The sequence below is a fragment of the Aristolochia californica genome, unplaced genomic scaffold (assembly GCF_029961685.1).
Source record: "Aristolochia californica isolate CCGP_79_NKW_82.1479 unplaced genomic scaffold, dmAriCali1.0.hap1 SCAF_3, whole genome shotgun sequence".
In the NCBI taxonomy this organism is placed as follows: Eukaryota; Viridiplantae; Streptophyta; class Magnoliopsida; order Piperales; family Aristolochiaceae; genus Aristolochia; species Aristolochia californica.
In genome coordinates, this window is record NW_027181992.1 from 4,704,253 (window position 1) to 4,730,430 (window position 26,178).

Here is a 26,178-nt window from a genome sequence, read left to right on the forward strand (position 1 = left end):
TGATTCATAACATCAATATGCCACCTTACATCCTAAACTTCCTCTTGACAAAATGTAATATCACATTCTGTTGAGCTAACATGTGCAGCTCTTATTTCAGCCTTGAGCAGTGTCAAGTGAACTCCCTAGAAGACGTGTATTCCACACATTTCCACACAGCATGACCATATTATTGGTCAATTCCGAAGAAATTCAAGATTCTAGGGCACTTCTCTTTGTGCTAATATGATCAATTAATTTATTGGCACATTTCTGCAAATATGTGATATTTTATTTGAGGTCCATATCAACTTTGTGGTATTGGAACATTATCGACACTTAATAAGTGAAAGGAGTGATTATGAGTCAGCTTTTGTTTGTACACGTTAAGGGGTTAAAGCTATGCTACTAAAAAATGCATCGTTCAGTAATGGCAGCTTGTGTGGTTGTTGCTTCTTGCATGATCCAATACTGCATCCCAATACTGACTAATCTTTAGATATACACAAAATCGCCAAAATTTTAAAATCCTCTCTGATTGCAGTCATTTGATTTTTGGATATATGATTACTGTTTATGATGCTAAACTTCAGTACTGTCTGTATTCTGCCACTACTAAAGTGGAGGCTTTACCACCTCAGGTGGGCTGATAATTGATTGAAAAGCCTTTTGTATTATTATGTCATTTTGCATCACTAGATTTTTCCTTGAAAAAGCAACTTTTGCATAATTTGTTGACCTTTTTACATCATTTGTGAATAAAAACTGAACCTACATGCTAAGGATAATGGAAACTTGATGTGGCAATGAAGGAAGGTCATTGAAACTCGAGTGACCTGGTTATTGTCTGGTTGACTTTAGAATCTCCTTGGCCATGAGATAGGTCCATTTTTTAGTATAATTTGTGAATTTTCTTGTATTGTGAAAGAATAACTGGTTAGGAGGCTTGTATTTGCCTCTATGTTTTACCTTGACTGATTTTTACGATGTTTCTTAGCTTAATCTTCTTAAGGTGCCCTTGTCCCATCTAAATTTGTTACTTCATAATTTTAATATACTATGGTACAAAAATTTAAGGAAACCATCATTTTCTTTGGCTAGAATCTCATTTGCTTATTTCTTGCAGCAAGCTGCAGGTGCTTTATCGGAACTGGGTCAGTCTTCATCCTTAGATCATGCATTGAAACCTTTGAATGATTCTCTTGTTCAGCAGAATCTGCTGCAACACAAAGATAAAGATGTGAGACTTTTGTTGGCTGTCTGTTTTACTGAAATCATGCGGGTCCTGGCACCTAATCCACCTTATAGTGATGAAATTTTAAAGGTGATGGTATCTTATGTTAATAAATTTTCTCATTATTCTGAAAGAAGAAAGTTTTAGAAGTAACAGTCACGATCTTGCTGCCATGGATTTGCTTATTTCCTTTTCGGAAATATGTAAAGATATTTTTTTTGGGAAGCACTAGGTAATATAAGTGCAGCAAATTCTCATGATTCATTTGGCACTTACGAAAAAGAATTGCTTGCAGAAAGAAAATTTGGTGTGAAAGAGAATTAGTAAATTTTGTCATTGTTCTGAAAGAAGAAAGTTTTAGAAGTAACAGCCGATCTTGCTGCCATGGATTTGCTTATTTCCTTTTTGAAATATGTAAAGGTATTTTTTTGGGAAGCACTAGCTAATATAATTGCAGCAAATTCTCATGATTCATTTGGCAGTTACCAAAAAGAATTGCTTGCAGAAAGAAAGCCTAAGCTGTGTCTTTTTAATTAACACTGTTACTGCAGTTTCTTTTGTTCTGCTTTTTATTCATTCCTTGCATTGTACTTTGCAGGGCATTTTTAAACTTCTTATCAGTATGTTCGCAGAACTGGCTGATACCAGCAGTCCATACTTCACAAGAAGGGTCAAAATTTTGGAGACAGTATCTGCACTCAAATGCTGTGTGCTAATGCTTGATATTGGTTGTGAAAATCTTGTTTTAGAAATGTTCAATGTTTTTTTCACTGTTGTCAGGTAAATCAATTGCTATCCAGCAAGAACCAGTTTGTTTATTTATGTAATTTGGTTGGGTGTCTAAAAGGCATTGAGCAAGATTTTAGAGAAAAAAAGTAGGTGAGAAGTAGGACGCAAGAGAGGAAAGAGAGACTGAGAAGACTTTGGGAGAGAAGAAAGATGGGTGAAGTGCCACTGGAGGGAGAAATAATTTTTCAAAGAAAGAGAGAGAGAGAGAGAGAGGGGCTGGGGGGGGGGGGGGGGGGGGAGCAGAGGGGGAGAAAAGATAAGAATGAGATTGAATTGAGATGCTACAACTTAGCCTTTTTTTGTTTATATTTTGATTGATAAAAAGTAAAATCGGTTTCATATCTCTGCTACACATGAGAGAGCCTAGAAAAAAATTAGGGGTACATGATTAAATTGATAAAAATCAGTATAACCCAATTCTATGTGCAGCTAAAGTAGCATATTTCTGCCACCCTTCTGGCAAATTTACTTTCGGCTCTGTACCAATGACTGCTTGGGTCAACTATGGTTCTGATACGTGCTTATTTCATTTTTTAACTTGATCATGTACATATCGTTTGTATTTGTAGTCACAAATTCTATTTAGTTTTTTAATTTGAAGAGCGATAAAAAAATATTTATATGAAGACTTCCATGTAGTGTTTTAGTTATAAAAACTTAATCTTTGCTTGTATGCTCTGCAAATCTGTTGTTTAAAAGGACTGTTTTTTTTCTTTTGTGATTACTTATTCTTCCATAACTGTATTAGAATGTAGTATAATGTATTCACTGTTCCTTGCTTAATCTGGAGGGTTACAATCTGTGGTTGTCAAGGGCTTGGATTGTGATTCACAGGATTTTACATAATATATATGCTCAGTGCTACTAGGCAAGGTCTCCTGTACCTTATATTGAGATCATACTTCCCTTAGAAATCAAATACCTTTGCCTGGGGCTGATGCATATTTCATCCGGAGGTTGAGGTTGAAATTATAATGAAAACCAGCTTCCATCCTATGGCAAGTACCTGAAGCCTGATATAAATCAGCTGATCTATATCTGATTGGCAGGCAATGCTACCAGACCTGGTTATCTGTATCTTTCACATTTATCTTAAGGGTTTAGCATGCCAAGGTCTTGAAACAGTTTGAATAGCTAACCTGAATGAACTGACGAGTAATGTTGCATGGGCTGCTGGAGTTGGCAGCATGCCGATCACTTTCTTGATTAGCTCATTCTGTGTTATGTCCAGGCTATTTTTTAATTTAAGAATGTACCTCAGCAATTGAATTGATTATGACTTTATCTCAATAAAAAACAACGAAATCGTCCTTCAAAAAAACGAATAAATTGTTATTCAGGAATTTTGTTATTTAGAATTTTTGGTTTAAATCTACACGCAAAATTTTCTGGTGCCTACACCATGGAACCTGCTAAGTTTTTGTTAGTGACTACTTACCTCTCGACCAGCATTGATTTTGCTGATGTTGAGAGCTATAATTTTATTTTTTTGGTTGTGGGTCTTTGTTATCTTTTGACTTCATTACTGTTGTATATGACGGGCACATTCCATATTCTTTTCATCTGCATGCTGTGCTTTCTGTTTCAAAAATATCAGCCTGGATCGCAAATGAATAGTCTTTCAATTAAGTGTCTTTGCATCTTTGCCTGCTTTTTTAGTTTGGTTTACCATCTGAATTTTTTTTTATTTGAACTGTGCCTTTCTTTTTGTATTTTATAGTTCTTGTTGATTTTGGGATGTCTATATTTGTTTAGAAATATTAAGGAAAATTAAGTTCTATTTGCAACTATTCTGATGTTTAAATATTCTAGTTAGCAATTTCATTTGTTCAAGTTGAGATGCTCTATGTTTTTTGATTTATATACTTTTTTTTTTTTTTTTGAGATCCATCTGTTACTAATGGAAGTGAATTTGTTGGTTTTTAGAGAAGATCATCAAAAAGATCTGTATCAGGGGATGATAACTATAATGACTCATATTCTAGATGAGAAAGTTACACAACCTCTTTTGGATGTGATTCTGAGAAATCTTTTGAAGGAGGCAAAGGTATTTAGTTGGTACTGCAACTCTCTGTGTCTTTCTACTTGATTCAAATGCTATAGTTGGCAGTAATTGTTATGTTGAAGAATGTGTTTAACTCAGCCAGAAGTCTATTCCATTTTCCCGTGTATATGTATAATGGGAACCAATTAATGACATGGCCCATTATGCAATAACAGCTGGTGTAATTTGTCTTTCTTTGTTACTTAATGAGCATCTGGGGGACTAAAGCTGCTTCTTGTTAGGGTGTGACTCCTTCGTTCAACCTTGCCGTCTCCCTCATACAGAGCTGCACAGAAAAACTTGTGCCATATGTTCGAGATTTTTTAGTATCTTCCATTTCAGATAGGGATTCCGTTGGCAGTGAACTTAAAGAATCATACCATGACATTATTGTTGAAATTTCTCAATGCGCTCCGCAGATGCTTGTCTCTGTCATCCCTAACTTGACTCAAGAACTACTAGTATGTTTGGCTAGTTCTTTTCTCTTTATTTTGTATTTCTGACTGCAGGTATCTGTTGTAGTGGTTTATTTGGTTATTTAGTAAGTAATATAAGTATCTCTGCAGACTGATCAAGTTGATGTTCGGATAAAGGCTGTTCACCTACTAGGAAGGCTTTTTGCTTTGTCACAATTTCGTGCTGTGAAGGAATATCATCAGTTGTTTTTGGAGTTTCTAAAGCGATTCTCTGACAAATCTGTGGAAGTTAGAATTAGTGCTATAGGCTGTGCCAGAATTATCTACATGGCCAATCCCACCGGGATGGAAGCCGTAGAAGTACTATGTAAGCAAGTCCACTAAGAATGTTACCGATGTTTTGATCAAACCATTCACTAATATGTCTTCCCAGCTGTGCAACATTTTTCTTAGTTAGGTTCTTGTCTCAGGTGCTCTTCAAGAAAGGCTCTTGGATTATGATGATAAAGTAAGACTAGAAGCCATCATTGTAGTTTGTGATCTTGCCAAGTCTAATCTCCAACATATTCAACCAGACATTATATTGCAGGCTGCAGAAAGATTACGAGATAAAAAGGTTAATTTTCTCAAGTTTTTACCTTTTTTTATTTTATTTAGGGGGAAGGATGTGGCATTTTCCAGAAATAAGTAGGTTTGCTGAATTTTTTATTAGTAACAATTGGTTCTAGGTTTCTGTAAGAAAAAAAGCCATGCAGAAGCTACTTGAATTGTATCGGACATACTGCATGAAATGTGTGGATGGCATTATCTCAGTCAACTGCCACTTTGAGCAAATTCCTTCCAAAATCTTGGCTCTTTGCTGTGACAAAGACTGTAACGAGTTCAGGTCTGATTCTGTGTTGAAATATCATGCATTCGAAAACCATATATTCACGCTAATTATTTATATTCTGTTAGCATGTGATAGTTTTTCAATGTCATTTTCAGGCCCCAAAGCATGGACCTTGTGCTTGCAGAAGATCTTTTCCCTGCCACAATTTCTGTTGCAGGGAGGATCAAACACTGGATCTCTTTCTTCCAATATTTCTCATTGCCTCATATGAAAGTGTTAAATGCCATCTTAACTCAGAAAAAGAGGTAATACTTTGAAGCTGCTAACGATCGAAGCCTGTGGATTTTCTGTTTCCATAGTAAACTTTGATTTCTTCCAGGTTGCAGATGGAGATGCAAGTATATTTGTCTCTTCGTAAAGAAGCAAAGGTATGATAAATTTTGTCCAGATCACTTGAAGCATAATATTAATCTACTTTCTTTGAAGCAGGTGAGATAGATTTTCATTTTCATTTTTTTTTTTTTGGTGGAGAGAAGATGATTTTAGGCGCTAAGGCAAAAGATAAATAGGGAGAGATTGAGAGAAGAAAAGGAAAAAAAGAAGTGAATAGAGGCAGCAGGTTCATGGTCAAGAAGAGAAGAGAGATTAGGTCTCTTGGTTTACCTCTCTTCCCTAATATGTATTAATCTAGATATTCCTGATAACCCTCTTATCAACTGTTTGAGATAAGTCATTTGACAAAAATATCCTTATTAAAGACTTTTTTTTGAGCGGTGAATCAAAGACTATATTATTGACATTATTACAACTTATGCTACTGTTACCTTGTAACTTGGCAGTTTATGATATGGTTCTTCAGGTAAATCAATAACAAATGCAGTTCATTTTCTTTTTTATTTTCATGATTTTATGGCTAGTATAAATCTGATAAACTAATTTGCAAAATCCAAATCAGAAATGTTTCTTTTTATCATATGATGCAGTATTTTCAGACCTGACCCAATCAGGTGGTTAGGCCTGGCTCAATCGGTTTAACTGCAAAAACTGGTGGTTGAACTGGTGACATTACCAGCATGAGTCACCAATAGTTATAAAAATTAAAGAAAAAATCTTGGAGGGGTTCTATTGCTGTTCCCATTCTTTCTGGAGGCAGGGGAGGGCCCTCCTCTGCTTCTAATGGAAAAAAGGGAAGGCTGGGTGCTCTGCTCTGTCCTCCCTCTCTTTCTCTGGTGGCAGGGGAGGGGCTATCTTCCTCCCCTGTTTGCAAGAGAGTCAAGGGAGGAGTGGAGCAAGACTCCCCTCCCAATTTTCCTTGCTCTGTAGTTGATGGGGGAGGGAATCCCTCCCCTTGGATCCTGTGAGGGGAAGGGAACAACTGCTCCAACCGGCTGTGCTGGTTTGCCCAGTTCGATGGTTGAACTGGCCAAATCAGTCTGGTTTCCCTCCTTCCCCAATTTTTTAAACTAGGAGAAGGGACTGTGTCTGGTTGAATCTGACTGACCTGTTCAGTTTGAACTGATTACACTGATTTGATATGTCAGAATCTTTCAAAAAAAAAACAAAAAGAAGAAGCTCAGGGTGCTTAAAATTATGCAATGTGCAGGAAGACAGATCTGAAGAAGTGAACCAAAAAATGTTAACATCTTTTCAGAAATTGTCTGCTTTATTCACTGTTCCCTGTAAAGCAGAGGAGAGCTTCCAAAAATTGCACCTGATGAAAGACAATACCATTTTTAAAGCATTGCAGCAACTGGTGGATGAGAGTACTACTTTTGTAGCCAGTCAAGCAATTCGAGTGAGTTTATCCTTGATTGACTGTTGGGTCACTGCCAGATAAACACATTGATCTTTTTTATGCTAACTTTATATTGTGTTGCATTTTATTATTGATATTGATCTTAATGATACCATTTTTTGTTTTGTGTTTAGGTTTTATGATTAATTTATATACTTCCATCCTGCTACTCGTGTTGAAGCTGGAAATGATTTAGTGAGAGGCAAATGATAAATAGTATTTATTCATCTTTTAGAGATGGTTGCGCTGATGTATCAAGATAATTATTTTTCAAAGCTTGGACTCTTGTTCTTTTTTTTTTTTTTTGTTTTAAAAAGTAGTTGGGTGTCATTAATAAAAAAGAAGTGGCTGAGCTCGTCTTACAAACAACGAAAACCAAATATTTGATTTAAATGAAAATTCAGAAGTTTGTGACCAAATAGAAAGATTTAAAACATGATGTTTTAGGTCAGGCCACATAAAAATGTTCTGTTGACAGGTTGTTGTTTACTTTTCCCAGGATACACTTCTGAAAAGGATCGGGGAAAAGCATCCTCATTATGAATTTTTAAGAATACTCTCTGCGAAATGTTCGCATAATATATTTTCTGCAGAGCATGTGGAATGCATTCTGTTAGACTCTTTATCAAAGAAAAAATCTGGGAATTTGGAGACTAGTGTTGATCTTCTTTTGGTAAGATTCATTTTTTCTTGAAATGTTACACTTGCACAATGCTTGCATCAAGAATAGCTTTGGGTTATGTTTCGATTTTTTTGTTTGAATCCCTTCTTGAGTACATTGCATTGCATCCAATTTAATTCTAATACCACAATAATTTATTACTTGCAACTGTTATTAAATCATACTAATTAAACTTCTGCTTCATATTGGTATTGAGTATTGAGTATTGATGTTAATAATTATAATGACTGCACTTGTCTATACTTGCTGAATCTGCTTCATCTTGGTGTCAGACTATTGTGAGCGTCTTCCCATCTCTGTTGAGAGGATCTGAAGAACACTTACTTAAGTATTTCTCAGAAGAGGATGACCAAATAAATGAAAAGCTTCTGCAATTAGTTGCCAAGTCAGGCAGCCATTTGTCTATCAAACTGAGGTGAACTGGTTCAGTGTTATTTATGTTTGCAATGCGACCCACATCTCTTTTTTCTCCCTTGTATCATTGACATGCAGCTGTCCACGGTAGACAAAAATTTGGGGCTTCATGGGCCAGCATGAATTTAATGTTTGTGAATTTGCCTGATTGCAGACAAATTATTGATGTTTTATTAAATTTAGACAACTCTGCTGCTTTATGTACCAAAATCTTTGAGGTCTAGAGTTGTAACAAGTCATATCTTTTATGGATGTGACATTGAAAACTCTTTTCTATTTCATAATTGAAAAATATGAGATTTGGGGGATAAATTGAGAGAAATAAGAGAGGGGAAGAGTTCGAGAACAGCTGCAAGTGGCTGCATTCAAGCGTGTGCCTGAAAAACACGTCCTTCCAACTTTTATTTCAGGGTTTAAGTGAATTTTACAAAAAGGACAAAAATGCCCCTTGATACATAAACTTACATATCTCTTAAAATACACTTCTAAATTGAATGAAACTGAACCATAAGCATATGAAAATATTGTCTATCTAACAGACATAATCTATGATAAAAACATTGTCCGCAACATTAAGGCCAAACATTAAGGCCCTTTTTGGCCTTTTTGAGATCACTTCTGGTCAGAAAATTAACTGGGGTGTTGGAAGATGGGCCCAAGCCCACACGACCAAGGAAGACCCACATATTCAAGAGTGTTGGAAGATGGGTCCAAGCCCCATAAGATATGAATCCACCATGATCACACGAGCTGGTGGGACCCACCATGATCATGTGAGATGGCATGATGAGTCCTACACAATAAGAAGTCTTACAGAGCCACAATTATTATGGAAGAATAGTTTCAGTTTAAAGGTGTTTTAGTCATGTTAGTCTTTTATTTATATTGGGTTATTTAATTATGCTAGGATTTTTCTTTAAGTGTTAGAGTTTGGGTGTAATATGGACAAAGGTAGTTTAATTGTAATTGGACTCTACTACTTTCCTCTATTATAAATAGAGGTTTATGTACTCTGATTACATAAAATCAATGAAGTATTTCTCTTTTCCATAAATTCAACATGGCATCAGAGCAGTGATCCTTTTCTGATTTATTATCTCTAGCAGTTTAGGTTCGTATTTATCTTTTTTTTTTTTTCTCTTTTCAGTTGCTTTACCCATTGTTTCCTTTGCGTTTTCACCTTTATACTGAGCTTTTCATATTGCATATTATATATTGACGGAAAGATATTCGAGTCTATTTTCCAAGGAAAAAGGTTTTTTGGCAATCGGAGTTATCTACAAATAGAAATCGATATTTGAGGCAGTAAAGGTCAGATTGCAAAAAATGTTTGAATAACAGCAAAAAGTTCAACTTCCGAGCTATTTTTTGCTATCAAGAACGAGACTTTATATGAAGAATTATATATCAAAAGAAAGATCTGTAAGTCTATTTTTTTACTTATTCAACCAATTCTCGATCTGAGTGTTTTATAAGGAGATATTGATCTTGGAAGAGTTAATGGTTATGTTAGCAAAAGGAGAGAGTACTTGGTTCGGCCAAATTACAGAGACCGAAATCTACCAGATTATATATCTCAGTAGAAGTATATTTTATGAACAAAAGTTATACTTGGATGAAAGGTATTTAAGTCTAGTTTCAGAAGGAGAAAATTTCATGTCAATCTGGTCTATATTTAAGGATATATTCGCATTGGAAGAATCTAAGGTCATGCTGGTATCCTGTTGCATTGAAAAATCCGAATTATTTCATGTGTCCTTATTAATCTTAAGGACTTTGATCATTTACCGGTTATCTACTGCTATACTACTGCAAATTTGCTACATCTGTGTTATTTGGTTCAAGCTGGGATCATTGCCATTACCTCTCAGCTTGAGGGGGAGAAGTAGAAGAAGAAGTACATGAAAGAACAAAGAAACTTGTAAACCAAGAATCCTGACTCGCAATAATAATTGTGGTAATTATTGGTGATACCTGACTTGGCTTAACTGATCCTATTTCTTTGGCTGAATTATTATTATGAAGTATTCGCAACATATTCCTAGGTCAACATATTATTTGGTACAGATTCGCATCGGATTATTTCATGGGTCTTTTTACAAGGATTTTGTTATGGTCCTGGGGTTAAGTACCTATGTCTTCCGCTCCTTACAGGCCGGTCTTTTGGGTAGTATTGGCTAGGTGCTTAACATTTGGTATCAGAGCTAGCGCTACGTCCCGACTTCGAATCCCGGCTCCCCCAAGGCGGATGCAGGTGGTCACGCGCTTGGACTGACCCTGGTTCGACCTGGCTCCGGTTGCTCTGTTGTGGTAGCCTCCGCGGTCGTCGGCTCGGGGAAGGGTGGGGTACTGTTATGGTCCTGGGGTTAAGTACCTATGTCTTCCGCTCCTTACAGGCCGGTCTTTTGGGTAGTATTGGCTAGGTGCTTAACAGATTTTTATTATTTTGGTTCGTGTTATATGGGCCCAAGCATATTTCAACTACGACTATAGTGTCTCGGATGAGACATTATTATTGAAGAAGTGGTGATCTCAGCTTCCTATCTTCCCTTTTACCCATTACCCATTGGTTATTTGGCAGCCTTTCTCCTACCATCCTTTATTTTACTCTCACATACCTTTGGGCCAACCTTTTGAGTGTTGCTTCAGTTGGGAGTTTAAGTCCATCATGTACATACATATGGGTGTTTTTAGTCCATTGAGATTTTATATATATATATATACCCATGGGTCTTTTATTGCCGTTTTGTGAATGATAGACATTACCCACTTATCACCCATTTCTACCTATGAGAGTAGGTGCCCGGGTTGGGACACTGTGATGGAGGAGCTTATTACTACATATATATTACCTCCCTTAATTGATATTTATTACTCCTACCACCTGAGAGTCGTTGTCCTGTGGATGGACACGGTGATAGAGGAATTTTATTACACTTCTGAGCATCACGTATAGAGGAATTTTATTACACTTCTGAGCATCACGTATAGAGGAATTTTATTACACTTATGAGCATCACGTATTGACCTACTACCTACGAAAGATAGGAGTGTGTCCTACATCTAGCATTGGTTATGACTGGAGTATGGAGCGATGTCATACAACTTGGAGTGATTTTACTCTCACTTATCTTATGCCAGCTGGGCCTCATGGAAGAGACCACCAGCTTGAGGGGGAGTGTTGGAAGATATGGAGGACTACCATTTTATAGGAAAAGATCCTACACATCATTTGCAATAAGCTGGGAGTTCATGATGTTCTCTCACCCCCAGTTTGAGGGGGAGTGTTGGAAGATGGGTCCAAACCCATAAGATATGGACCCACCATGATCACACGAGCTAGTGGGACTCACCATGATCACGTGGGGTGGCATGATGAATCCTACACAATAAGAAGTCTTACAAAGTCATAATTATTTTGGAAGAAGATTTTCAGTTTAAAGGTGTTTTAGTCATGTTAGTTTTCTATTTATATTGGGTTATTTAATTATGCTATGATTTATCTTCAAGTGTAAGAGTTTGGATGTAATTGGGACAAAGGTAGTTTAATTGTAATTAGACTCTACTATTTTCCTCTATTATAAATAGAGGTTCATGTACTCTGATTACAAAAAGTCAATGAAGGATTTTTCTTTTCCATAAATTCAACATAGTTAAAGTCAACCATCATGGGATATCACATTGACCCCCCCTTGCTTCAGATTATGGCAGAGACTCTAGGATGTCCTGTTGTGATTGCTCCCACATACTACCTGGGTCTTCCTCTTACTGATAGTAGACCTTGGATGGGTCTCTGGGCTCCTGCGATTGAGCGGCTTGAGCGACGCCTTTCCTCTTGGAATGGTAGGATGCTCTCCAAGGCTGGTAGATTGATCCTCTTAAAATCATGCCTCGCGGGTATTCCCAACTACTTCCTCTCTTTCCTAGCTTGCCCCGCCTCTATTAGCTAGTGCATTAACATGATCAAAAGACGTTTTCTGTGGCGTGGCACTGGAAATGAGTTTCACTATCACCTTGTCAGTTGGGATGAAGTGTGTAAGCCAAAATCTTTGGGAGGGCTCGGGATAAGGCACACCAAGGAAATGGGACATGCTCTTTTGCTCAAGTGGTTTTGGAAACTTAACTCTTCCTCGGGGGCTTCGTGGAAGCCAATGGTTGCCTTCAAGCTTCGGTGTCTTGGTGATAGATGGATCACTGGCGGCAACTGTTGTCATCTGTCCCCCATCTGGAAGACCATGTTTCATTTGTTCTCCTCTTTCTGCATTGGCATTCGGTTCTTTGTTGAAGATGGCTCTAGTTTGCGTTTTTGAACGGATTGGTGGTCGGGTGATGACTCTCTTGCCTCGTCTAACCCACCACTACTTCAGCTTACCACCAGCTGCGACTTATTTATCTCTTACGCTTGACGCTTGGCGGAATGGTTCATGGAATTTGTGCCTTAGACGCGGCCTTACTGATGAGGAAACCATTTCTGTTTGTGGCTTGATTGATAGTCTCGGTAGTATTATGGTTCGCCCTCAGATGGCTGATCGGATGATTTGGCTCCCTAATGACAGCGGGCGATTCTCGGTCTCCTTGGCCTACCATCATCTTATGGGATGGACCCGACCTCTTGTCCCACATCCGACTGCTCTTGCTTGGCTCCTCTCGGCCCCGCCTAAGGTGAAGTTTTTCCTGTGGAGTGCCTGCCACAACTAGATCCTTACCGTAGACAACCTTATTAGGTGTGGCAACACCACTCCTGATCCTCTTTGCCCCTTCTTCGGGACGGTGGCTGAAATTGTGAATCACCTCCTCCTCCACTGTGACTTCGCCTGGAAGGTTTGGACCTACATGATTGACAACATGGGACTCAACTTCAGCATCCCGCTTGACCTGAGCACCATGTGTCGTTTTTCTTCTAGAACCCGCCTGCCTAGCCTGGACAAGCTTTTGTTGGCTGCCTGCATTGCTTTCAATCTTTGGTGCCTCTGGAAGGAAAGGAACTCCAGACGGTTTTACTGTACTTTCAGCTCTACTGCTGAAGTTTCCTTCACTGCCACTGGGATCATATCTACTTGGATCCACTCCCAGAAAGAGTTTGCCTGCCTCTCTTATGCCCCGGTCAGCACCAATTGGAAGATTATCGCTCAGATGTCTATCCCCACCGCCCTCTACCGAGTTGCTGTTTGGGAGCCTCCTCCATCCGGATATTATAAGCTAAACTTTGATGGTAGCTCCTTTGGGAACCTGGGTTTGGCTGGGTTTGGTGGGGTGATTTTTGATCCAGGGGGCACTACCACCCTCTCTTACTCTGGCCCTCTCGGAATTGCTGACTTGGCCACTGTTGAGCTCTCCGGTCTCCTTCATAGCTGGTGAATTTTCAGAACCGCTTCAGTGGTCCCCTTATCGTGGAGGGAGACTCCAAGATTGTCATTGGATGGTGCTCCACCTCATCTCTCCCCCCATGGCATCATTGGCAGATTTTTCTTGATATTTTAGACATTTTATCCACCATTTCTTGTACTTGGTCTCATGTACTTAAATCAGCTAATTCAGTTGCTGATTTGTGTGCTAAATTAGGCCCCCCTTCAATCTCTTGTTGTTAGGGGAGGTCTCCCTTGATGTATCTTCTCTTTCTTTGAAATAAAATTATCAACATTTAAAAAAAATAAAAAATGATAAAAACATTATATAGGAAATGATTAAAATACCCTCAAACTGATATTTTAACAATAATGAAAATAATATTAAGACTAGTGTTATTAATCCGGACTAGACTGGCCACTTCAGTCAGAGACTTGGCCCCTAAACTAGGATATATGTGTAGAAGAAAATCTGGGGAGAGGGAAACCGGCTGAATCAATCAAATTTTGTGGTTGAATCTATGAGCCGCACAAATCTGGTAGGGATTATGTTAGGAATTAGACGCCCTAATTTCAAACTAATGAGAGCAATAATAATTATTGTGGAAGAAGGGAAAAACAAACACGAAAAACAACAAGATTTATACAGGTTTGCCTCAAGGTGAGACTACGTATTGTATTTCGCCGCTGCTGTAATCCACTATAAAGATGAAATAGTTTACAAGAGAAATCGCACACTTACAGGTGTTTTCTCCAACCTCTCTCGGGCTACAACTCCAACTCCTTCTCGGTGATGATAAAACCCTAATAGTGGCGCCCTTCAATTCTAAAAAGAAAATTAAGGCAACCGCAATACAAGAGTAAAATTCCTAAACTGCCCTCAATGAAACAACAGTTAATATATCGTGGATCGAGCGGGGGCTCCGCCCCCACACCCTCACACCCCCGGGAGGGGGCTTCCTGCCCCCTTATAACCCTCACGACAACCTTACCACGAAAGTCGATCCGTGTACCGACTCAGCGTAGGGCGTTGATTAGGCTCCACGACTTTAACAGATTACACCAGTAGCTCGTCCTCATTTTTTTCGAAATGGTTTTTTTTTTTTTTTTTTTTTTTTTTTGAAATAGTAGCTCCTCCCCATCTTTGATTGTGCAAATAGGGAAAACCCCATCTATGTTTTTAGTTGGGAGGATAGAGGAGGCGAGGACTATGTCCTCCCAAGGAGCTTAAAGCACTAATTGAGGAAATTTTAAAATACGTAAGCTGTTAAGGAATAGTTCCACATGGATTAGTAAGTAGAAAGATGTTGAGTTTATTAGTTGGAAAAGAGGCTTCCTAAGTTGGCTAGTAATTTTGGATGGGCCTTGGACCCAACTTCACATGGTATCAGAGTAGGTACTCATATGTGGGCCTCCACCCAAATTTTTCACATGTAGAACCACAAAAGAAGGCCTACACTTGAGGGGGAGTGTTAAGGAATAGTCCCACATGGATTAGTGAGAAAAAAATGTTGATTTTATTAGTTGGAAAAGAGGCTTCCTAAGTTAGCTTGTCATTTTGGGATGGGCCTTGGACCCAACTTCACATAAGCCATCTATTGTAGTTTCAAATTACTGCTTTGCCATCTGTCTCATTGTAGTTAGCCTGCTCCACGTTACGTTATCCCCACGAAGCTTTTGTCTTTGTTGTTAGCAAAGAGAGTTTCATCTTTCTTGTTTTCTATTAATATTTTCATTCTTCAGGGACAAAGAAAGTCTTTAATGACATTTGCGTTTATGTGGTGTGTTAAGAAATAGTCCCACATGGATTAGTGAGTATAAAAATCTTGAGTTTATTAGTTGGGAAAGAGGTTTCCTAAGTTGGCTAGTCATTTTGGGATGAAGCTTAGACCCAACTTAACATGGTATCAGAGCAGGTACTCATATGTTGGCCTGTACCTAAACTATCCACTTGTAGAACCGCAAAAGAGGGCCTACACCTAAAATTATCCACTTGTAGAGCTACAAAAGAGAGCTTACACCTAAATTGTCCAATTGTAGAACCACCAAAGGAGAGCCTACACCTAAATTATCCACTTGTAGAGCCACAAAAGAGGGCTTACACATGAGGAGGAGTGTTAAGGAATAGTTCTACATGGATTAGTGAGTACAAAGATCTTGAGTTTATTAGTTGGGAAAGAGGTTTCCTAAGTCGGCTAGTCATTTTGGGATGGGTCTTGGACCCAACTTTTCATGGTGGATAAGTATCTTGCCTCAACATCTTTCTTTTCCAGAAACAAACGTGTAGCTCACTTTGCATGGGAAGGAAAACTGAGTCATGTTTATAATGGTGTTAAAAAAAATACACTTCTGACAAATGGGCACCACTCACTGTGGTGTTACATGTTTGTATTGACACTCTTGTCATGTATCTGGTCATTATTTAAAAAAAAAGATTTTTTTTATATGAATTGTTTCGTTTATGCCCCAATGAGTTTACTGTCAGGTAGACGACTACTGTTATGATTCTTTGGTCCTTTCTTTTACTGCAGTAATATTTACCCATACTTGGAGCGGGCATGTCTGGAGGGATCTCGAAAACAAGCAAAGCACTCTGTTTCTGCAATTGCTGCATTAGCTGGCACTTCTGATCAGATGGCTTTTGCTTGTCTTTATGAGGTATGACTTTTAATTTTGAGCAATGTCTGTTGTTTTTTTTATATACATGTTTACTTTTGTAGGTTGTATTGATGACTTTCAACTTTGAGCACTTCCTTTTTTTTTTTTTGCCATGCTTACTTGAATTATATTTTGATTTGTGCTTTGTGTTTTTTTGGTTTGCCTTTTCATTTATATTTTTTCATGTTACTACAGAGTTTTGTTTTAAAATGTTATTGCTTTCTTATAATAACATTCAAAGCTCATAACCTAAATTTTAAGTTGTTTTGTCCAGTCCTGAAAATCTCTTGAAAATGCCTGGCCACATGTGTCTTAGTGTGATTTATATAATGCTTACTTCTGAAGTTGAATTTAGGCATCATTTGCAGTTAGGGACGACCAATTGAATTCCTGCAGATGATAAATAAAATAGAGCATCCTGCAAGTGGTGACTCTCTCCATCTTTGAAGCCTCTTGAAGCTTTGCTTCCTTTTTATGTGTACATCTCTTATGTTGTTCCTTTTAGTATTTGCTTGTGTACTCCTTGCTCAGTTCTGGGGCCCTTGATTGAATTCCCTCTTCTCATTGTCTTCAAAAATACTAAAAAAAGCAAATTACTTGACATGCTGACTATTTAGCTGTCAGCTACTTCTTGTTCTTTGTTTCTTCTCTTGGTTAGTTTAGGTTACTTTGGCAAGAGACATTTTTTTGTAAATTTTTTTTTTTTTTTTTTTGTGTGTAAGGTGCGAGTTTCATTAAAGAAGATCTAAATTATACAAAATTATAAGATTACAAAGAAAGGTAAAAACAATTGCCCAAGCCAACTGTTAAATATTAAGTTGGGTATTTTGGTCATTTTACATATTCTGACCGAGTTTATAGGAGTGACAGAGAGATTGCTAGGAGTCTATGGTCCAAATTACATGTTCTTCTAATGAGTACTTAGTGAGATAGAAAGCTTTGAGTCATGAGGGGTATTTATGTAAATGGACTTTAACTCATTTAAAGTGAGAAATAAAAGAGGAGGTTGATCTTTTTCCCCTATCAAGTGCCATGCTGTGCACTTTATTTGTCATTTCTCTCTTTTTTCTTTCTTCCTTTTTTCTTCTACTATTTTACATATTTTCATATGGTATCAATGCAATAAAGTCCGGTTTTAAGTTCTTTAAGCACTCTATTCCTCTTTTTTTTTAATGTCTCCACATTCCATGAAAGGGGAATTTCAAGATTCATTACTGATCAGAAGTCGAGATCAGATTTTTTCCAATTCATTTTGTGCCATAACCATGGGGTTGATGGCGTGTATGGCTGTTGAGTAGTTATATATGTAATTCATGCTCCTAGAGGGTTGTACCTTTGGATTTTGAATGATTGTTCTCGGATTGGTGTTTTTATGAGAAACCCTAATTGTTGAAGAGGGGCCCACACTGCCTGTGCAGGTATCAAGCTTTGTTTTCATAACATGTGGCTGATTTTGGTGAGATAATTACCCCCTACAAGACAATATTATTATCGCTAGGAGAATCTGTATGGCCAAAATTATTTTAGTTGGTCAAAGTCAGTTCAAATTTATCTCAAGGTTAAAAGGAAATTTAAATATATTAGAGATGGTCCACCATTTCCTACTACAAATGATTGGGAAGCAGAGGATAGTCAGGTTATGATATGGTTACTCTATAGTATGGACTCTAGCTGAGAAGCTAGGTTATGAATTGTGAAACTACTAAATAAATATGAGTTTCTTGAAGCTTTATATGCACAGGAGAGTATCTCTCCAGAGTCTTTGAATTGTATGCAAGATTAATTAGCTGTAAGAGAGGTGAAAGACCAATACCTGGTCACTACAATAAGCTGTAGAGCATTTTGCAGCAGATTAGCATTATTCATCCATTCACCACAGATGAAAAAGAGCTGAAAAAATAGAACAATAGGGGCAAATCCATGTAGCAAAATTCCTGAATGGTTTGGGACCAGAGTTTGATGCAGTTCGAGCTCACTTACTTGCCTCAAATGACATTACATTGAGCGGGCTACCACATTTTGCTTCTTACTTTTCCAGCTAATTAAGTTTTCACGACAAATATATAATAAATAGTAGTAGACTTTCTGTCCAGCTTTGACCATGCATAATTTGCGTCTGATCTTTGTCTCACCCCCTTCGTCGATTGCTGTACATATCACTCTATCGATTTCTGCGTTGAATGTGACCTTCCCCTCTTTGTACACTGCGCCCATCCCTTTAGAATCTACTATCTCTCCCAATTCCCCAAAATACGCCCCCTCATCCTCGAAAATCATCACCATCAAATCGCCAACCTATCTTACCCCGCCATCAGCCCCCTAGGTTAATGCATCAAAATACCCGTCCATCCCTTTTGATCTCAACCTTCCAGACCATTCTTTCCTTCTGCCGTCAACAGAACAGGAGACTGCCTCAATTGCCTCGCCTCCGAAAGTCCCGCCCCTGGATATGAGATCTTTTGTAAATCCTCTCTCCCAACCCCTCTGCCAATACCTATCCACCCCTTCTGCCACGTCAAGTCTCCTGAACAGATAATCCTTACAGTATCGCCACTTGGCATCTCCCCAGATCTCTGCCTTCCCCCTTGATTTGCGAATCTCAAAATGACAACCTGTCTGGTAATTCCTGAGGTCTCATCTTTGAGATAGGTGATCCATGGGAACCAGTAGACCATGAAAACTTAGACCCCCCTCCGAAAATCCTAAGCTCATAACACTCGTCCAAATAACCGATTGCCTTCCTGCTTAAAAAACCAATCCCCCCCCGCAAATTCTCTGTCCACCCCCCCTGTTATCAATGAAACCCAAGTCCAATAGCTTGTTGGAGGCCTCCAACAAATCCTCCATTACACCTTTCCCTTCATTTACTCTAGAAGATCCTCCAAAAAATCTCCCACTACCCCTTTTATATTCACCTACTCTAGAAGAAAAAAGAAAAACAAGAGCAAAGATCCTGCCTTGACAGAATCCTGCACCGCCATGAATATCACCCTTCCACTCCCTCCCCTCCTAGACCCAAATATTTAGAAGGGTTCCCTCTGCTCTCCCACAATGAGCATGCCGAAAATCTCAACAAGCATCTCATTACCCAGACGCACAAATACCCTGTGCATGAGTTGGAGGAAACGAAAAAGTTAGCCTGGGACTTCTGCAAGTACTACCACGATGGTCCTCTGCTATGCGGAGGAGGATATCATCCCCCGCCCCCCACAATGATAGTTCTCTCTTGGAACGTGAGGGGAATTGGCTCGCGCGATGTGATCAAGGTAGTTCTTTTTGAATGTAAACCTAACATTGTAATTTAGACTGAAATAAAGCTGCAATCTTTTGACATGTCTATCGCTCGAGGTCTATGGTATGACTCCGACCCTGAATGGGCAATGGTTGACACGGTTGGTCATTTCGGCGACATTCTAGTTATTTGGAATCCAAACTCTGTTGAAGCCACCATTACTAAACCTGCCTTTTTCTCTATTGGCATCCGTTTTTGTGATTGGACTTAGGGAGCTCTCTGGGCCCTTGCGGGCATATATGGCCCAACTTGTCACCGCGACAAAGTTTCTTTATGGGATGAAATTCTCCTCCTATCTAGTCTTGGGATTTGCCTTGGTTACTTGCCGGGGACTTTAATGCTACCCTTCGCTGCTTCGAAAAAAGCCCTCCCACCAATAAAATTTCTTCCATAATGAGAGCCTTCTTGGATCTCATTGGCAACCTCGAATTCTCAGAAATCCCCCTCTTCGGAAAAAAAAATACACTTGGTCCAATGGCCAAAATCCCCCAATCCTCTCCAAACTCAACAGGTTTCTTGCGAACAATGATGGGCTTCAGCTTTTTGCCAATACTTCGGGTCTAGTCCTTAACAAAATCGGCTCTGACCACTGGCCGATCCCAATTAACACTCACCCCCAACTTGGGGTCGACCTCTATTCCGTTTTGACAATTCTTGGCTTCTTGACAGATCTTTTGCTCCTCAACTAGCCGTTTGGTCCCACCTCCCCAACTCGGGTTGGCCTTTTCCCCTCAAGCTCAAAGCCCTGAAGTCCAAGAATCGCTGTTGGTCCTTAAGTCTCTGTACTGCTATTGCTTTTGGGAAAGATTTTGTCCGTCGCCGCATATCTGAGCTTGATCTCCTCGAAGAACAAAGGTCTCTTTCTTCCCCTGAATTACTTCTGCGAAATCAGTTAAATCTTGATCTCTCAAATCTTCTAGAAAATGAAACTACTCATTGGAAACAACGGGCAAGATTCCGCTGGCTGACCAACAGGGATGGAAATACAAAATTTTTCCATGCCGTTGCCTTGTCTAGACAGAGAGCTAACCGTATCACCTCTCTCCACAATGGGGACAAGGAGATCACAGATAGCCTCTCCATATCTAACCTTTGTGAAGTTTTTAATAGATCTTTATTCAAAGGAGTCATTCAACCGGCCTACCCTTCATCAACTCGAGTTTAAGCGTATTTCTACATTGGAAGCCGAATTCCTGGAGCGTCTCTTCTCTTCTGAAGAAATCGATTTGGCTGCACTTGGCCTGCCTAAGGACCACGCCCCAGGGTCAAATGGTTTCAATGGGGAATTCTACCACAAATTTTGGGGACAGCCAGAAATGATGTGCATGCCTTTGTAAACAACTTCCATCAAGTTGGCATCACCCATAAATCCATCGGTGCCTCTTTCATTGCCCTAATCCCCAAAAAAGCCAACTCAGCCCTCCCTCAAGACGTCATACCTATTAGTCTCACCTCTAGCGCATACGAAATCATAGGTCGCATTCTCTCAAATTGCCTTAGATCCATCCTCTCTCAAGTAATTAACTCTTGCCAAAGTGCCTTCATCAGAGGTCGAAATATCTTGGATTCTGCAATGGCTGCCCATGAACTATTCGACTCCTTAAAAAAATCCAATCAGCCTTGAGTTGTACTCATACTTGACTTTGAAATAGCCTTCGACCATGTTAACTGGAAGCTTATTGATCACCTTTTTGACCAAATGGGTTTTAGCACCCGTTGGAGATTCCGGATGAAAAACTGCATTTCAACTGCATCATATTCTATTCTCATCAACGGAAAACCCCGTGGTTTCTTGAATGGATCAAGGGGAATTAGGCAGGAGGACCCTCTATCACCTTTTCTTTTCACTCTCGTTTTCGAGCATTTATCGTCTATGGTTCGCCTTGCCAAAAGCTCAAGATGGCTTAGTCCCATCTCTGCAGACCTCGCTCAGGATATCGCCCTCTTACAATATGTAGACGATACTATCTTCTTCTGTGAAGGCAATATGAACCAAATTTCTCATATAAAAGCTTTGTGCATTTCATTTGAAATTTCCTCTGGCCAAAAAGTCAGTTGGACAAAGTCCTCCATCACTGGCTTCAATATTGAACCTAATCTGCTGAACTCCATGGCTAACTATTTGGGATGCAAAACTGCACTTATTTGGGCCTCCCTTTGTGCTTTGGATTACCTTCTAAATGTTCTTGGCATCCTGTTATCGAACAACTGGAGAGTCGTCTAGCTTCCTAGAGAGGAAAATTTCTCTCCTTAGCGGCTCTAATCTTAGAGGGAACTGGTAGTTGGTAGCTGGTTTGACGCAGTCTTCTCGTCCCCTGATTATGGCAATTTGGGCTCCCCCACCGGCGGGCCACTACAAACTTAAACTTTGATGGTAACGCATTTGGCTGTCCCGATCCTGCGGGATATGGCGGAGATATCCATGATGAATATGGCTGTCTCCTTTTTTCCTTTGCTGGGCCACTTGGAGTCTCCAATTCCACCACTGCAGAACTCTTTGGACTGCTCAATGGGCTTCAGATCTTCCAAAGTTGACTTGCTGCCCGCCCCCCCCCCCCCCCCCCCCCCCCCCCCTCCCTTTATCGAAGGTGATTCAAAAATTGTCATAGATTGGTGTGCAAAGTCAAACTTTCCTCCTTGGCGACATTGGGATATGTATTTTGATATATGTAATTTAATTTCTCTTATAAACAGTACTTGGAAACACATCCCTAGTTTTGCCAATCATTTGGCAAACACTCAGGCTAAGTTGGGTATTTCACTCCAACACCTTCTTGTGGAGGAAGACCGACTTAGTTAGGTTTGTACTCTTCTCCCTATTTTAATAGTTTATACATCCTTATTTCAAAAAAAAAAAAAAAAAACTTGGCTAGTCATTTTGGGATAAGCCATGGACCCAACTTCACATATTTTATTGCAAGCTTGCAGTAGATGTAAAAAAGTGATAGGCGTTTTTAGCATACAACATAGGCATTGACAAACCTGCATCTATTGCTAGCTTTATTGCTTTGAATTATCATATTTTGATTGTGTGCATCGTTAGATTTATTAAACTTGGTATAGTCTCTGCTACTTTTCCATAATTTGGTGCATCAATTAATAGTTGAGGTTTATTTTAACAAATTGATAGTTATGGTTCATGATGGCAATCTATGTCTATTTGGTCTTTGTGGATGTAATAGTGTTCAACCGTAGTTAGGTTCAGGTACACAATTTGACTCCTAATGAAATAATATAATATATATCACTTCTTTTGTTGTTAAGAGAGGTCTCCCTTGATGTATTTTTTTGCTTTCTTTTGTAATAAAATCATCATCATTTAAAAAAAATATATATAATATTTATCACTTTAAAAAAATGTAATTTCTTTTTATGTTTTCTATTATGCTCAGATTAGATGTGAGGCAACATATTATTAGATTGTGAAACTAAAATAAGATGAAGGCAATATAGGATTTTTCAACAGAAATGTCAACCAGGGGAAATATTAGTTCTCTAATCCGTTAATCATTTAATTGAAATGATACAAAGGAATTTTCCCAATTTCAAAAGAAAGATGCAAAGAGAATTTATTTTTTCTTAACAAATGAAAAAGTTCTTTTAAGTTAAATTAGCTTACTAGTGTAATTAAAGCAGATTTATTTATGATTTGCTCACTGAATCTCAACATCTTATTTGGATGATAGTTGCTATGAATACATTCGAAAGTGTCATCTACCTTTCCCATCTTTTTTTTCGTTTTAAACATGTTCAGAATGCCTTGATGCTATGGAAAATGCTCATGTTAGCTAATTCAATTTTATTCAGAAACTCATGGAGTCCTTGGAAGCTTGTAAAAATATGCCTGCAGTTTTGCAGTCCTTGGGTTGTATTGCACAATATGCTCCTCCGATATATGAAAAACGAGAAGAAGAGATCATACAATTTGTCACTGAGAAACTTTTTGCCTCGAAAAATGTGAGTTTGGTCTTAGAAGTCTCTATAATTGAAATGTTGCAAATATAACATTCTCAGCTGATTCATCATGTTGAGACTGATTTTTTGACTTTGTGAAATTAAGTTGATAAATGTTGTAGAGTATTTTTTGGACAGGTTGATATTACACATGAAGAGAGCTACTTACATAAAGATTCTGTTTGCAGCACCTCGTGCAAACTAATGGTGCAATATCTCTACTTAATTGCTCATAGTTTTGTTATTTATGATTCTTTTCATGAAATGTTAAGTGGTGCATTTGGTTTTATAATGGTGTATGTTACAATTTTATCAGATTTTTGGGCTAAAAACACTCGTCAGGAGTTTTTTGCCTCACCAAGCGACTCGTGTGAGACATCAAATTACTGGACTGCTGACTACTTTGTCGAGGCTACTACCAGAAGGCGTCACTTCAGATAGCATTAACTTAATGTTGGTTTGATACAAAATTCTTCGCCATTTATGTTGCGTTTAAGCAAATTCTTTTGCTTCATCTATGAAACTAAAATATCAGTTAGCCAAGACAAGCTTTTACTAATTCTATAAAATGTGTTCAGGTCTATGTTATTAAACCTGACTTGGTTATTGATCTGGTTTAGTCGGGCTTGACCATCGCTTGAACAAGTGATAATGTCACAAATCACAAATTTAAGTAAATTTTTTTACAATGTTCAAGGAGGAGTTGGGGTGGGGGTTTACTGGTGGGGACACCAGTATGCCCATCGTGCCCAGTGAACCCACTAATTATGGTTGAAATTCTTTTTATTTTATTTTATTTTTAGTTTATTTTCCTGGTTTCACTGGATTTGATCAGATATTGATCTTATCTGTTTTGAATTCTAATATTTAATTTCATTTTTAGCTTATTTTTCCTGATTTTATTAGATTTGATTAGATAATGATCTTATCTATTTTGAATTTTAAATTTCAATTTTAGTTATTTATAGGCTATAACAACATATTGAAGTCAACTTTGAATATGAATTAATAAAATCCCTTGTTTCTGGTCTCTCCCCCCCTTTCTTCTTCTTCTTCTTCTTCCCCTTCTTCTTTATTCTCTATTCTTCTTCTTCTGAATTCTTCTTCTGAATTTTCCTATTATTGATTCCCAATTCTCCTTTCTTTTTTTCTTTTTTCTTCATTTCTCTTTCTAATTCCAGCAATTAACCGACATTCGCATATGTCAATTAAAATTCACGCCTTGTCCCACATCAATTTGGTATCAGAGCGAAGATCCCATTGGCGAGTCTAATTCAGAGCATTGTCCCCTTCTTTGCTCGGTCCTTTTGTTGAGATACCACCCCACTGTTGATCCGCCATCACCGATCCCATTGAGTAGAGGATTGTCTGACCACCTCCCGACTCCAACCAGCCACTGTTGTCCAAACTCGTTACTGTCCAAACTTGTGAGACCATCCAAGCTTTGAACTCAAATCCCGAATCATAGCAGACCAAAAAAGCAAAACAGAAACTTCGGCGTCGACCTCATTTGCTGCCTCCTGCCACTGTCATTCGTCACCGGTTACTCAACAACTTCTGCCTGTTGACGCTGCAACTCTGACATTGCTGTCGTCATCAAAAGCAGATGGAACAGAAAGAGGAAAAATCTTCATCGCCTACTCAAGCCGTCACTGCAACGCAAAATCATCCTCCAAAGCATCTCGCTGATGCCGAGATCGCCACTGTCCGCCCTTCACTTAGACCTTCCCGCCGTCATTGCTTAACCTTCCCGATCCCCGCAATGTTGCCAATGCTGCCTGTTGTAAGCTCTGTCCTCGCTGTTAGCTCTGCCGACCACTGTGCCGATGGTTCCCCTCAATGCTCTTAGTTCATGAGTGAAAAAACAAAATTATAAAAAGAATTTTTTTTTTGCGCCTCTCTGTTTGTGCATTTTCATTTGCATTTGAATAAATTCAGGATCCCGTTTGTTAAGGTACTAGCCAAATCCCAAGAGCTAAACTTGACGGGGTTGAGTTCCCCAACAACGAAAGAATTGGTGGGGACACTAGTATGCCCATCGGGCCCCAGTGGACCCACCAATTATGGTTGAAATTTTTTTATAATTCTTTTTATTTTATTTTATTTTTAGTTTATCTTTCCTGATTTTATTAGATTTGATCTTATCTATTTTGAATTTTAAATTTCAATTGTAGTTATTTATAGGCTGTAATAGTATGTTGAAGGTAGCTTTGAATATGAATTAATAAAATCCTGTTTCTAGTCTTTTCCTCTTCTTCTTCTAAATTCTTCTCAATTCTCCCATTTCTCATTCCCAATTCTCATTTATTTCTCTCTATTTTCTTGGAATTATGATAATTAAAATTCACGCCTTGTCTTGCATCAGGGTGTGTGTGTTGGGTTTTGTCCCTTCCTTTAGATACAAGGGAGGAGAGTAGAAGGCACCCTTCCTTGTTCTATAGTGTGCGGAGGATGGAGCTTCTATTCCGTTCGTTTTTTCTTTTCTATCGGGATGGGAGAGGTTCCTCCCTTCCAACATGATGGTGGGGAGGAGACCCCTTCCTTGTTGACAAAGTAAAAAAGGTAGGAGTAAAGGGGTGGCAGCCCTCCCTCCCCTTCCCATCTGTACAAATGATATAGAGTGGAGGGGAAGGGGGCCTGTGATAGGAACCTTCTTAGGAAGGACCTACCTATCTTCTTAAATTTAGTGTACGGAAGAAGTGATTTTGGAGGTTAGGTGGCTGGAAAACAAAAAGTAAGGATAA

At 38.7% G+C, this 26,178-nt stretch overlaps 1 protein-coding gene across 4 annotated transcripts in view; it reads left to right on the forward strand.

Annotated features, from left to right (window-relative positions):
• Positions 1-26,178, forward strand: part of LOC137959864 (sister chromatid cohesion protein PDS5 homolog B) — a 45,162-nt gene that overhangs the window by 1,321 nt on the left and 17,663 nt on the right. For all 4 annotated transcript variants that reach the window (XM_068807265.1, XM_068807267.1, XM_068807268.1 and 1 more), the window contains exons 2-17: positions 1,106-1,303; positions 1,812-1,993; positions 3,929-4,049; positions 4,289-4,507; positions 4,613-4,829; positions 4,933-5,078; positions 5,191-5,348; positions 5,450-5,599; positions 5,674-5,722; positions 6,898-7,089; positions 7,589-7,762; positions 8,044-8,186; positions 16,062-16,188; positions 23,288-23,437; positions 23,573-23,641; positions 23,751-23,887. In XM_068807265.1, coding sequence (XP_068663366.1) covers positions 1,106-1,303; positions 1,812-1,993; positions 3,929-4,049; positions 4,289-4,507; positions 4,613-4,829; positions 4,933-5,078; positions 5,191-5,348; positions 5,450-5,599; positions 5,674-5,722; positions 6,898-7,089; positions 7,589-7,762; positions 8,044-8,186; positions 16,062-16,188; positions 23,288-23,437; positions 23,573-23,641; positions 23,751-23,887 — 2,432 coding nt within the window. The remainder of the gene's footprint in view (positions 1-1,105; positions 1,304-1,811; positions 1,994-3,928; positions 4,050-4,288; positions 4,508-4,612; positions 4,830-4,932; positions 5,079-5,190; positions 5,349-5,449; positions 5,600-5,673; positions 5,723-6,897; positions 7,090-7,588; positions 7,763-8,043; positions 8,187-16,061; positions 16,189-23,287; positions 23,438-23,572; positions 23,642-23,750; positions 23,888-26,178) is intronic.